Source organism: Gallinula chloropus (genome assembly GCF_964237585.1).
Source record: "Gallinula chloropus genome assembly, chromosome: 2".
Taxonomy (NCBI): domain Eukaryota; kingdom Metazoa; phylum Chordata; class Aves; order Gruiformes; family Rallidae; genus Gallinula; species Gallinula chloropus.
Window position 1 is genome coordinate 24,362,611 of NC_140086.1, and position 12,243 is coordinate 24,374,853.

Here is a 12,243-nt window from a genome sequence, read left to right on the forward strand (position 1 = left end):
AACAGCAATAGGGAAAACGATGAGTGAAGTGCTCAGTGGGGTACAGTTTAGAGAGAGAAAATCTAATGGGAAGTAGCTGCATTAGTAGCAGCTGGATTTGCTTCCTGAATCTCAGTCTGAGTGGAAATCCTAGCTTACTTAAAATTTGTCTCCCAGATTCTTAGCCTGATAAGAAAGGTGGATAAAGCAATTTATTTACTTGGCTTTGGTGCTGTGATGATGTGTTTTGTTTAAACTTGCTGCTGTTGTTTGATTTTTATCTAGGCTATTTTTATGATTCCTACAAATCCCCCTCCAACCTTCCGGAAGCCAGAGCTCTGGTCTGATGAATTCACAGATTTTGTGAAGAAATGCTTAGTGAAAAATCCTGAACAAAGAGCTACGGCAACACAGCTGCTACAGGTCAGTATTTAAGTTACTGAGGAAATGCAAACTTTATGGCTTTTTTCCTCTAGTCTCAAACCAGAACTGTTGTGAAAATTTCTAAGGGCAAATCTTATTTTAACTATTATCATTGCATATTTCTTTCCCACTCTGTGGTCGTTTCTCTGTCAGCTCCTGTATCTCAACCCCCATTTTATTTCTCCTTTGTTGCTTCTAAAAATTAATTGCTCTTTTTATTGCAATTAAAATTGGATCCTTGTTTTGTGGTTAGAGGCCCTCAATAGATCTCAGGATTTAGGCAAGTGTTAAGTAAAGGAATTGAGCCCATGTTACCCCTCAGTGTGGGCCACCCATGGTGTATATTCAGTCTTTGCTTGTGGTCATGTCAAAGAAGAGTCTGATGCAGATGGAGAGCATAACGAGTTTGTTCTTGGGCTGAATTATACCAAGTGGGTATAATTCGAGCCACAGTTGGAACTGTGGAACAGTTGGTTCCTGTGGGACCAGGGCAGCGTGCACCAGGCTTTCGCCCACTGGCTGACCTGAGCTTCCAGTAGCTGCAGAAATTTAACAGTTGAATCTTTTTGATAGAAATAAAGCAGAGAAATTTCAAAAACCTACCAAAAAACAAATAAAAGGGACTTATATGTAAAGAAAGATTTAGTCTTTGTGAAATGGACATAATTTTACAGAGGCCACACATTTTATTGCACAGGGGAGAGAGAAAATGTGAAGAAAGTTTTCTCCTTTGGCCCCAAGTTTGTGTTATCCACTGCCTTCAGGACTGTCACAATAAGCCTACAAGTAACTTAAGAAAAAAAAAAAAAAGCAAAGGTAGTAAAAGGGGGGGGGGGAGAAAAAGATTTCTAGAAAAAGTATAATAGGTTCCATGATGATTGAAACAGTATCTAAAACTTTCTCTAAATAAGCTTGCTTTGAAAATGAGACAGAAATGAATAATTATGTTAGGTCCTTTAGTCCTTTTACTTTCTTGATTCCTAATTCATTAAACTTTTGGGTAATTTAGTCTTTTTTATGCTTTTCACTGTTATTGGTAAATATTATCCTTAATTTTCTTTGTTTATCAGTCTCCATCAGAATCTGATCTTCTGGAAATTCATCTATAAGCCAGATTTATTGTGTCTTTATCTAGCAATAGCCTCTCTTAAACTCTAAATTCCTGTAGCCTCCACTACAAGAACATAGGAGCTTTGCAAAGTACTTTCCAGTAATAGATCATCAAATTCATAAGTCATGTTAGGAATATTTTAGTTTCTACACTTGTGAAAGCACCAAAATGTAGACTGCAAAGAGAGTAAAAATTGCAAGTTAGAGCTTTTTGTATGATGTTTGAAATTACAACATGAGACCTTAAATTTGAGGCCATACCTTGAATTTTGTATGGTTAGCTGAATACCAGCAGCTGGATAAAAGAGACTTGTATTAATGCGTCAAGTAATGGGGTGGGAACCTTCAGTGTCCATCTTTCCTTGTGCTTGCTGGCCAAAACATCAAATAGAGTGTCCAGCATCAGTACATGTCTTTTACCTCGGCTGGAATCCGGAGCATGTGTCATAGAGCTGGAGGTGTGCTGGGTGTGTTTGAGCGGGAATGAAAGTAATGCTTGTGGGGAAAGCCCATGGAAGAAAAAGGACAGTAATTAATATATCAAGACAGAAGGTACAGAACACGTGGAGGACACTAGGCTTCATCAGCTGTATTCTTTGTGGAACAGTTTTTTAATGTCTATTAATACGTTTCTGAGGTGCTTAGAGTTACATTTTGCCTGAATTGTGCAAAATAATGCCAAATCAGAATTTTTCAAACAGCAGGTTAGAATTTTATGAGTCAGTAAATGACTCATAATGTAAATGGTACGTGCACATGTTGTCTTAAAGGAAGAAGTAGTGTTACAATTCAGTGGCCTCAAATTCAAATTTAAGCTTCCTGCTAAAAGTAAGGAATTTTTGATTTTTCTACACTTCAACATCATAGATCAAGATATGTTTTATGACACATAAACTACAGGTTTGTTGAAGTAGGCAGCCATAGGTTGCAAGCTCTGCTGGCAACCACTAATTTATGCTGTCAGCTTGTTAAGATTAATTAAATTCTGTAACTGAATATCTGACAAAGTTTGTTTTTCTATGTCAGACAATCACCACTCTATTTATTTACTACTTACTGTGTGTTTCCTTGGAAAAATTATACCCTTCACTATAAAACAGTTGTTATGTGATTACATTTCCCAAGACCTGCTATTATTAAAAATAGTTAAAGTTTAGTTATGAAGCAGCTAAAAGGTAGTGTGTTGTGTTTGTGTAGATTTTAATTATTGTGTAATATAAAATACCATTTATCACAGAAGTCTGTGCAGTCAAATAATACCTGTAATTACATTTAAAGCATAACTATTGTAATGATGTTATATAATATAGTGAATTTTTTTCTTTCTTTCCAGCATACGTTTATTAAGAATGCCAAGCCAGTTTCAATTTTAAGGGACCTGATCACTGAAGCAATGGAGATAAAGGCAAAGCGGCATGAGGAACAGCAGAGAGAACTAGAAGAGGAAGAAGAAAATTCAGTGTGTACCTTTTTTCCCCCCTATAATGTCCGTACTTTTCTTTACCCATTTCTCCCTGATTTTTAGCCTATGAGGGCAGAGCATTCTGCTCTTATGATGAGTAATGCTATTGTGAGTAATGCTGTGTGAGCCAACTTTCAGCACTATTCCGTGAGATGTCATAGTGGAAGGGTTTTCTAGGAGGTGGGAAAAGAAACTCTGTCAATTCAGCTGTTCAGACTGAAAAAAAAAAAAAGAAATCCAAAACACAAAGCTGTTTAGGTTCCACTTTCACATATGGGGCGTCTAGATGGTTTAATTTTCAGTTGAGGGCACTTAGCTGTTTTTTTTTGTTTTAAGTCTAATACACAGAAGAGCAGTTAGCTGTGACTCACAGGAAGTGCTGATTACAATATGGTTTGAATCAAGTTGCACCCAAAAAGTGAAAACGGTGACAGCATTTCATTCTGCAGATGACATTGTAAGCATATGCTTGAGGAGAAAAGCAGGTTGTGTGGTAAATAGATTGTGTTTAGCGTTGTTTGGCAATGTTAGGAATAAGTCCCTGTTCCTGCCATTATTACTCTCCCTACGTGATTTATTTTAGGGCAGTCTTGTGCAATACAGCAGTATGTGCTTCAAAGAAGTGTATTGCCACACATGCAATGAGAACCAAGGTCAGTCAGGAATAACACACAGAGATGGATGGAGACTGGAATGTTAGGGGAAATCTTACAGCTTTGAGCAAACAGAAATAAGCAGTGCAGCAATGCAGTCTGCCCTCTCCCAAATTGTAGAATTCTTGTTTAGCATTGCACAGTGTTAGGTGATGATCTCTAGATATACATATATACATAAACACTTTTCAAGCGGGTTCTGTGGAGTGTTTTCTGTCCCAACAGACCATAGTCCTTTGCTTGGTGGATATATTTCTGTTTTAAGTATATGTCTAAGAGTACTGATAGCTTGTGTTGATAGTACTCTGGATTGTATTTGCTTAGTAATAAAACAGGCAGGGAAGGTTGGAATTTTTTTTTACATATTTTTTTTCTTTTTTACATTAGAAATATTGCCTGTGTGGGGATGTGTGACACTATGTCCAGAGTTGATGTTTGTGACTTGATATATTGACTAAGTTGATCTGACATAAAAAGCTAATGTCTTTTCTAGCATGCTTTTACCTCTCCCCTATTGCTTTCTGATCGGTCCACCTCAACTGAAGAAACATGCTTCTTGCATGGGTGTGAGAATCAGAATGCAGTTGTGTGTCTGCCCCCTTCCCCCCCCGTGCCACCCTGCCCCAGATTATTCAGCATTTAGTGTAAGGAAATCTTGAATCTAAGACTGGGGCAGGAGTCTGTTATTTGTGTTACCATTGCAGAAGATGTGAGTTTTTGTCAGGGACTTTTGTGGTGCAATCAGGGAACAGGTTATGAGTTAAAAAGACAGTGAGACTCTACTTGTCACTAAGTGTAAAAATGAGTGTCTCAAATCTGAAAATAATAGAAATATCTTTGTTTAGCTGGGCTGAGACAACAGAATCACAAAATGGGTGAGGTTGGAAGGGACATCTGGTCCAACCCCCTTGCTCAGGCTGTGTCCAGATGGATTTTGAGTATCTCCAAAGAGGGAGACTCCACAACCTCCCTGGACAGCCCATGCCAAAGCTCAGTAATTCACAGTAAAAAAGGTTTTGCTGGTGTTTAGAGGGACTGTCCTATGTTTCAGTGTGGACCCGTTGCTGTTGGTCCTGTCCCTGGGCAGTGCTGAAAAGGGCTCTGTTCTCTTTGCACTTTCCCTTCAGATATTTGTACACGTTGATGAGGTCCTCCGTGTGCCTTGTCTTCTCCAGTCTGAATGGTCCCAACTGTCTGAGCCTTTCCTCTTAGGACAGATGCTCTTAATGATCTGGATGGCCCTTTGTTGGACTCTGTAGCATGTCCACATCTCTGTTGTACTGGGGAGGCCAGAAGTGGTCCCACAACTCCAGGTGTGACCTCACTAGTGCTGCCTAGAGGGAAATGATCACTTCCCCTGACCTGCTAGCAACACTCCTTCTAACATGGTCTGGGATACCATTTGTTAGCTGCAGGGTTGTGTTGCTCTAAAAAATGTAGTTGTAGTCTCTTTTTTTTTTTTTTTCCTTATACTAACAGAATTTTAGGTGCTGTAATCATATACAAGTGCATGAAAATCAACAAACCCGGAACAAGAAGTCAACCTCCACCTGAAGAAATGACTCTTAAATACAAGGCAGAGTAGGTGACAGAGAGATAAAGGCAAGAGGTGTAAGATTAGTCTGCATGGGAAGCTTGATATTACCATACCTTACTCATTCTTTTTTTCAGTATCATGATGCAGAGGAGTTTTGAAGGGCAATAGTGACAGTCTTGCAGAGGGCTAGAAGCAGTCCTGCTGTCATAGTAGCAAGGGACCTGAGGAAAAAATAAAGGGGTTTGAAAACTTAACAGATGAGTAACAGAAGAGGCAGATTTGGGGCAGAGCTGACCTCTCAGTACAGAAATGAAGTGACAGAATGGGAGAAGGCCGTGGAAGAGGGCTTGTGAACGCAGCTGGTATATTCAGAAGAGAAAAGTTAGTAGAAAAATAAAAGCATGACTCCAGTATAATGAAAGACAGAGGGAGAGAAGTTGGAAAATGAACCCTTGTAATTCTATTACCTCAAGCAGAGGGATAACTAGGTGAGACCTAGATGACAAATAAGCAAGAAGGATGAGAAAGTCTGGATAAAAACTTGAGCAAAATGGACATTTTGAAAAGAAGGGTATGTTTGTTAGGGCAAGCCCTTTGTACTGCTGTACTTGTAAAAGACTTCAGAACTACTCAAAAAAACCCCATACACATTGAACATACACATTATGCTGTATATTATCCTTGGAGTTAATTATTTAAGTTATTTGGTAAATAGTTTTACCCTCCGTAGTAATTTGATGTCTTGTACTCCTTTTTAATTTTCTGTGTTGGTGGTGACATAAAGGCTATAATTGATTAACTAAAACTAATAAAGAACACCAAGTGATGTTTGTAGGGTATGTTGAGAGAGATGGATCCTGGATTTTGAAGGCATAACAAATTGCATTTGGACATAATTACATAAGCCCTTGCGGTTGCATTTTTGAGCTGGCTGCCTCTGTGGGTCTATTTTAATGCAAAGTAAACTTTATGAAGGATGGACTTAATGCAACACTGAAGGTAGGCAGGATACAAAGCACAAAAGAGAGGAATGCAAACTGTCCCTTAATGCTGTAGAACATAAGATGACAAGTTCAAAAGTTTGAGTGGGTGTTGCTGCATATTGCCAAGGCACGATAACAACCGAACTGCACATCCTAATAACTCAGGGTAACAGGTTATTGTAACTGGTTTTCTTTGGGGAAACACTGAAAGGTTAATTCCTACAATCTTTTGCCTGCTTTGTTTGTTGTGAGAAAGGCCTGGTGGTAGGCTAGGCTGCGCAAATAGTCCGTAGTGCTCTTCATTGTAGGCTAAGGTAAGTCAGGCTGGCTTCTGTTTACTACAGAACATTTGAAGCAACAGTAATTCAGAGAATGTGTTTGCAGTACCGCGGTAGGGTGACTCAGAGTTTAGCTGTAGTTCTCCAGCAAAGGTCAGCTTTCCTCATGGCAGAGAGAATGGATTATTTCTTAAGAATAATTTGTGTCATTCTTGTAAATTTCAGTGGAAAAGAATAGATCTCTCTGAGCTTGAGGGAAGTTTCAGATGTAGAGAAAGGCCGGATGCAAAGGTAGGAAGAAGATATGCAAACAAAGAGCAAACAAAAGGGGTAATATTAGCTGGTGCTGCTGGCAAAGTGGGAGGTGGTGCTTGTCAGTGTGATAATTTCATTTTTTTAATCCTGATCATGGATAGATAAATTTCAATACTTCTGGAGATTATTCTGGAGAGGTTTTGTGCTTTTTTTTCCCATTAGCTCCATCAGCTTTATCAGAGGAAGACTATGAGGTATCATATATTTACTACTGCAAAAAGATCGTGTAATGGATAAGAGGATGTCCAGGTATTTGTACCGTAGGGTTTATATTGAGTAGTTAAACCTCTGAAAAATGTTACCAGTGTAAAAAGATTAGGTAGAAAGGGGTTTTTATTGATATTTTAAAAAAGTTTTGCTTTATGTTTTTTATGCTGTTGAAATGTTTTATTCCTCCAAGTTTTCATATAGTTTTTATGATTTTATAAAATAATCTGTGATTAGGTTTTTAATGATTAAATTTTTACTTTTGTTAAAACTGTTAATGTGGTATTTGATAGGTAGTATGACTTGCTATCAGTAAATATGTGCCTTTAATAAGTTTGTATTGCTTGGTAAGCCTTGAGTGAAAAAAAATTTGGAATACTTATCTTTAGCAGAAAAAGTGAGGGTACACAGTGAAATGAAGAATACTGATGGTGAGGTTAGGGGGAGGGATTTTCATCTTGACAAATGCAGTTTGTCAAAACTCCATGTTTGGTAGTGTCCTATGAATAACTTTTGTGCTGTCACAATGCAGAACAAATTGTGTTCAAAACTGGTTTTAATAATTGGCTGTAATACAGACTTTCCATGTCCTGCATCTGAATTTCAATGCAGTACATCATTGTAAGGAATTCCAGATTCACTTGAAAGATGACACCAGCAGCTTGTCCACTTGCAGTCACTGAAGGTACTGACCAATTAAAAGCACAAAACCAACCAAACTAGGAAACAGGAGGGCAAACTGTTCCTATTTTTAATTTAATTGGAATTTTCTCTGCCTTGTTTCCTGAATGAATGTGATTATATAATGCATGCCAGAAGATTCCTAAGCAATATGTAGGTGTGATTGAGGCCTGAATTAAGTGAAATTCTGGACAGCACAGATTTTTAAAGTGTTCTAGACAGAGGTACAGGTCAAGGGACCCACAAGTTATTATTAAAAAAAAAAAGAAAAAAAGCAAAAAAGCATTGTGCTACTTGTGTTAGTAATTTTAAATGCCCTCCCACCCCTCCAAAAAATGAAAACTCAGCAGCCAAACACCCACCAAACAACCAAACCCACAATTAAATTTGGAATTGTGCTTAATTTCAAAATGTCAAAGATTGTTTTTCATTTAATTTGGAACTTGTTTGGGGAACTGCCAGAAAACCAAGAAACCAATTCTTTTTACACTTCGGAGTGTTTATTCATTCCCTTCTGGAAAGGGAAAACAGATAATAGGAGTGCCAGTTTGGTGTACTGTAGTGAATGAAGTCAGCAGTCCAGCGTGCAAGTATAGATAACCATTGCACATTCCTCCTCCCTATGCACCAGTTTTCACAGAACCCTGAAGAAAGCCAGGGCTACTTCTGTGTAGTTTGCATGACTATGCAAACATACAGTTCAAATGATAATACAGGTTTTGATTAACCAACGTGCAGTGATGGCAACAGTTCTAGAAAGAGATGACAGTTCCTATGTTACCTTGTGTAGTAGTAGTGACAAGAAATATAAGCCATGCGTATATTTCTTCATATTTTAATATCTATAAATGTTTTCAGGTTGCATATGGAATTGCAGTCACTCTTCAGTTGGAAAGTAATAGCCACCTAGCTCGTACATTTTGGAAAATAACTTAGAAGTAGATTTTTCCCAGTGATACTGCTGTGAAGGCCTCAGTGTAGAAGTGCAAAGGCAGACCCAGGCCTGGAGAAATGGATATTTAATAACACCGAACAGCAAGAGCAAATATTAATGTTGGTGTGAAATAGAGTCTATCAATGTTAAAGGTCTCTCATGGGCAGTGAATTGAGTCCAGATACAATGGAAAATAAATGGTTTCAGTTACCCTGTCGGTGGCTTTAATTTTATTGATCTAAAACCCCAGGAACTTCCTATGTAAAGTGTGAGCAGTTGTGCTCATTACTCACTGATATATGTTTTGGGACCCATCAAGAAGAAAGGTGTAAAATGTTCAAACTGTGATGTTCCTTTTGTTAGGAAACCAGATTTAACCCTAACAGTTACATTTGAACAAATTTTTTATAGCTTTAATTCCCCTTTAAGGCTCTATATGCATTGTAATAGGCACTCAGTTTATAAGTGACTTAGATAACTGAAAGAAGAGTGGAGAGGTGCAGGTGGTTTTGGATAATCAGTCAGATGCAAAGATTTCACAGTTACGTACTTGATTTTCGGGATAGATCCAGGTTATTTTTCTTTGAGCAAGGAAGAGCCACAACCCTAAAACTCGTTCTTATTTTTCATTTTTCCACTATGTCTGGACATTTTATAGTATGGGAAGTTGTCAGTTGTAGATACAAAGTTTTGAACAGCAAAAAATATTATACAGCTGTAAATAATGGCCATGTTGAATACAGTCTTCATGTCTGTATCCTTCCAGAGAGATAATAATACAAATAGTGGGCTTTGAATTGATTTTATGCCTGTTATGAGAGCTGCCCATGTGATGAGAATGCCTTCTGACAAACTGACATGTTTTGATAGGTGCTGACGTAATTGTACAGATTTTTTTAATTAAGCAAAAATTGCAAGTGGTGTATTCTACAGAAGGTTAATCCCAATATCAAAGTTTAAATGTTAGTTTAGGCATTACTAAACATGACCAATCTCTTCTCTCGTGCATTTTTTGAAGTGTGATGTGAATTGGATGCTGAGGCTGGGCAGCTGTATTATGAGAATGTAAAGTAATTCGTTGCCTGGCAGCTCACAGGAAACATGTCTAAATATTTATTTCTGTGGATCTTTAAAGGAATGAGCTAACAAGCCCTTCCTGTATGTTTTTTTTTACATTTATTGGCTTTATTATGTGAGGAATGCTTAATTATTTTAGAGTATTCAAACAAGGAATTACCACTGCATACTCTATTTTTGGTTTTCTTAGGCACTTAGTGGTTGACAGCTATCAACAATTCAGCCAACTGTCAATAATCAGTCATTGCTGTGTGTAGCGTTATTCATTCATACAAAAGTTTATCTGCTTAATCAGATATTAAGAGAAATTGGTATCTGTCTTTTGAGACCTTAAAAAAGAATTGCTATACATACTCCCTTATGTTTTTACAAAATTATATAGTTATTTTAAAGGAACTAGTGAATCAGTTCCAGGCAGTACCTTTCTGAAGGTTTTTATATTTCATGCATCTTTCACACATTTGTTTGTATATGATATATGTGTGTGTGTGTGTATATATACATATGTGTATATTTGTGTGACAAACAGCGTTAAAAATTTCCGGTTTCCTAGCATTTTTTTTTTTAAAGCCAATTTGATTACAGTCCTTTAAGTCTTCTGAAGTTAGAAAGATGTAAAGATGACTTCCTCTAGGGAAATATAGCTACTGAAGGACATAAACAGCTTTTTAAAAGCATATTGTTAAAATCCACAGCAATTTAGAGCCAGAAACTGATTATAGGAAGAGTAAACAGGGAGGTAATTGTGAGCAGCAAGTCGGTGTATCAGTTCAAAGGAGGTAGAAAACAAGCCTGAACTCTGTTTCATGACACAATCTGTTGAATTCGATGAGATGTGAGTGTGTGCTGAAAGTTGAGTCTACCTTTTTGCTGATGGGTCTAAGCTTAAACGTGTGCTCAGTGAGAAGCACGTAACACTCGTTGTAGCTGGGCTTTGTACGTAGGGACTTGAACAAAATCCTTGTTCCTGACCAAACTAGATGATGTGTTTATGTAGCTACTACAGTGCTTTTACAAAAAGATAGCTGTGACTACAGCCACGTTTTTCAAAGGTGATGATGAGGTGTTAAAAGTAAATGAAAGTATTTTACAGGATACTAAATTTTGCCAGCATGTAAATCTTCCTTCAGCGTGCTGCCGGCTAGCTGGCTGTCTCTGGTGCCCTCTGCTGTTCTTCTCACATGCACAAGCCAGAGCGACAGTTTCCAAAGGCAAGCAGACTGCACTTCTCTTATCTAGTTTTTTCTGTATTTGTCTTCATCCCTTTTCCCCAGTAAATGTTAAAAGCGGGGCAGAAAAAAAATTCCATGAATCTTTATCACTTCAGCACATTTGCTTTTATTACAGTGTAGGCTGAGGTGCAAGGTTGTCTTTTCTGAGGAAGCTTCCCATGCGATGATCGCATCTTTTAGGTGACAAGCACGTCGTGAAGTCTTGCGTGTTGTTTCTACTGAAGTCGTTTTAAATTTTCTGTCCTGCTAATCGAATCTCTATGGTTGCATTATCATGCTTTAAGGGTTGCTTTTGTTAATCTAACTTATTATGTAAATAAGAAGATCCAGTGAGTTAGTCCTGTGGGGTTACAGGGTATTGGCAATATTTTGCTTGTATTTAAAGTTTAAATTAAGGTTGTTCCATTTCTGTAGTTTACTGTAATTCCTGTTGCGTTTTGAGAGATACTGGTGCTCTTGATTGTGCACTCTTTCTGCTACTGCCTGCTGGTTATCAGAAACACCTGTCAAATACAAGTTCTCCTGTACACAAGAGAACAGCAGAGAGTTTAATTCCAGAGTTAGCTGCTTTTATTGCTTGATTCTCGGATCCATTTTCATAAACAGTGTGAGAACACGACACTTCAGCTTTAATACCGTATATGTTTTTTCCTGCTTAAAATTGAGATTATGTTTGTTTTTATTTAATCAGTGAGTTTACCTTTTTTTAACAGCAGATCAGAAGTTCTACTTCAATATTTACGAACTGTAAGGCATGAATCGAGTTTGTACAGATGAATCGCTTTCATCTCTCACGTAAATGTGCAATTAGATGACTTGGTTCCAATGGATATTTTTACAACGTTACATTTCAGATCCGGTATTCTCTACTGCTCTGTCAGCTAAATCTCGGTATTGAGAAATGCCAGAAGGATAGTTCTGGTGCAGTCTGGCCTAACCCACAAAATTAATTATTTCGGGAGATGCACAATCTCTGAAAAAGATTTGTACTGCTCTGTCTCAGTACACCATTCCTGAGCTAGGGAAATAGCTATCAATCAATATTGTTGTGTACTTCCCTTTTTGGGACAACTATTCTGTTACTAGTAATGAGGTGGGACTTTGCCATCCTTTGTCTTGAAGGTAACTGTTCTCTTCACCAAGAGACTTCGTAAGCTGGAAAATGAAATGCTGTTCTTTGGAGCAAATCCAGATACTTGATTTAGTGAAGAAATAAAATATTTTTAATAAATCAGGGCAGATATGAGGATGGTCACTTAGATCTCCCTTTCATACTTGTTCATATTGTTAGCCATCTCTTTTTTAAGCTTCAGGAAAATGTTTCTCTCATTCTGATTTCAGTTTTAGTAAGGTTAGGACCATATGCACTGCA

At 37.7% G+C, this 12,243-nt stretch overlaps 1 protein-coding gene across 1 annotated transcript in view; it reads left to right on the forward strand.

The window, feature by feature from the left end:
- Positions 1-12,243, forward strand: part of STK3 (serine/threonine kinase 3) — a gene marked incomplete at its 5' end in the record, with an annotated part of 143,585 nt that overhangs the window by 73,208 nt on the left and 58,134 nt on the right. The window contains 2 exons of the mRNA XM_084260921.1: positions 265-402; positions 2,846-2,971. Of these exons, the coding sequence (XP_084117047.1) occupies positions 265-402; positions 2,846-2,971 (264 nt within the window). The remainder of the gene's footprint in view (positions 1-264; positions 403-2,845; positions 2,972-12,243) is intronic.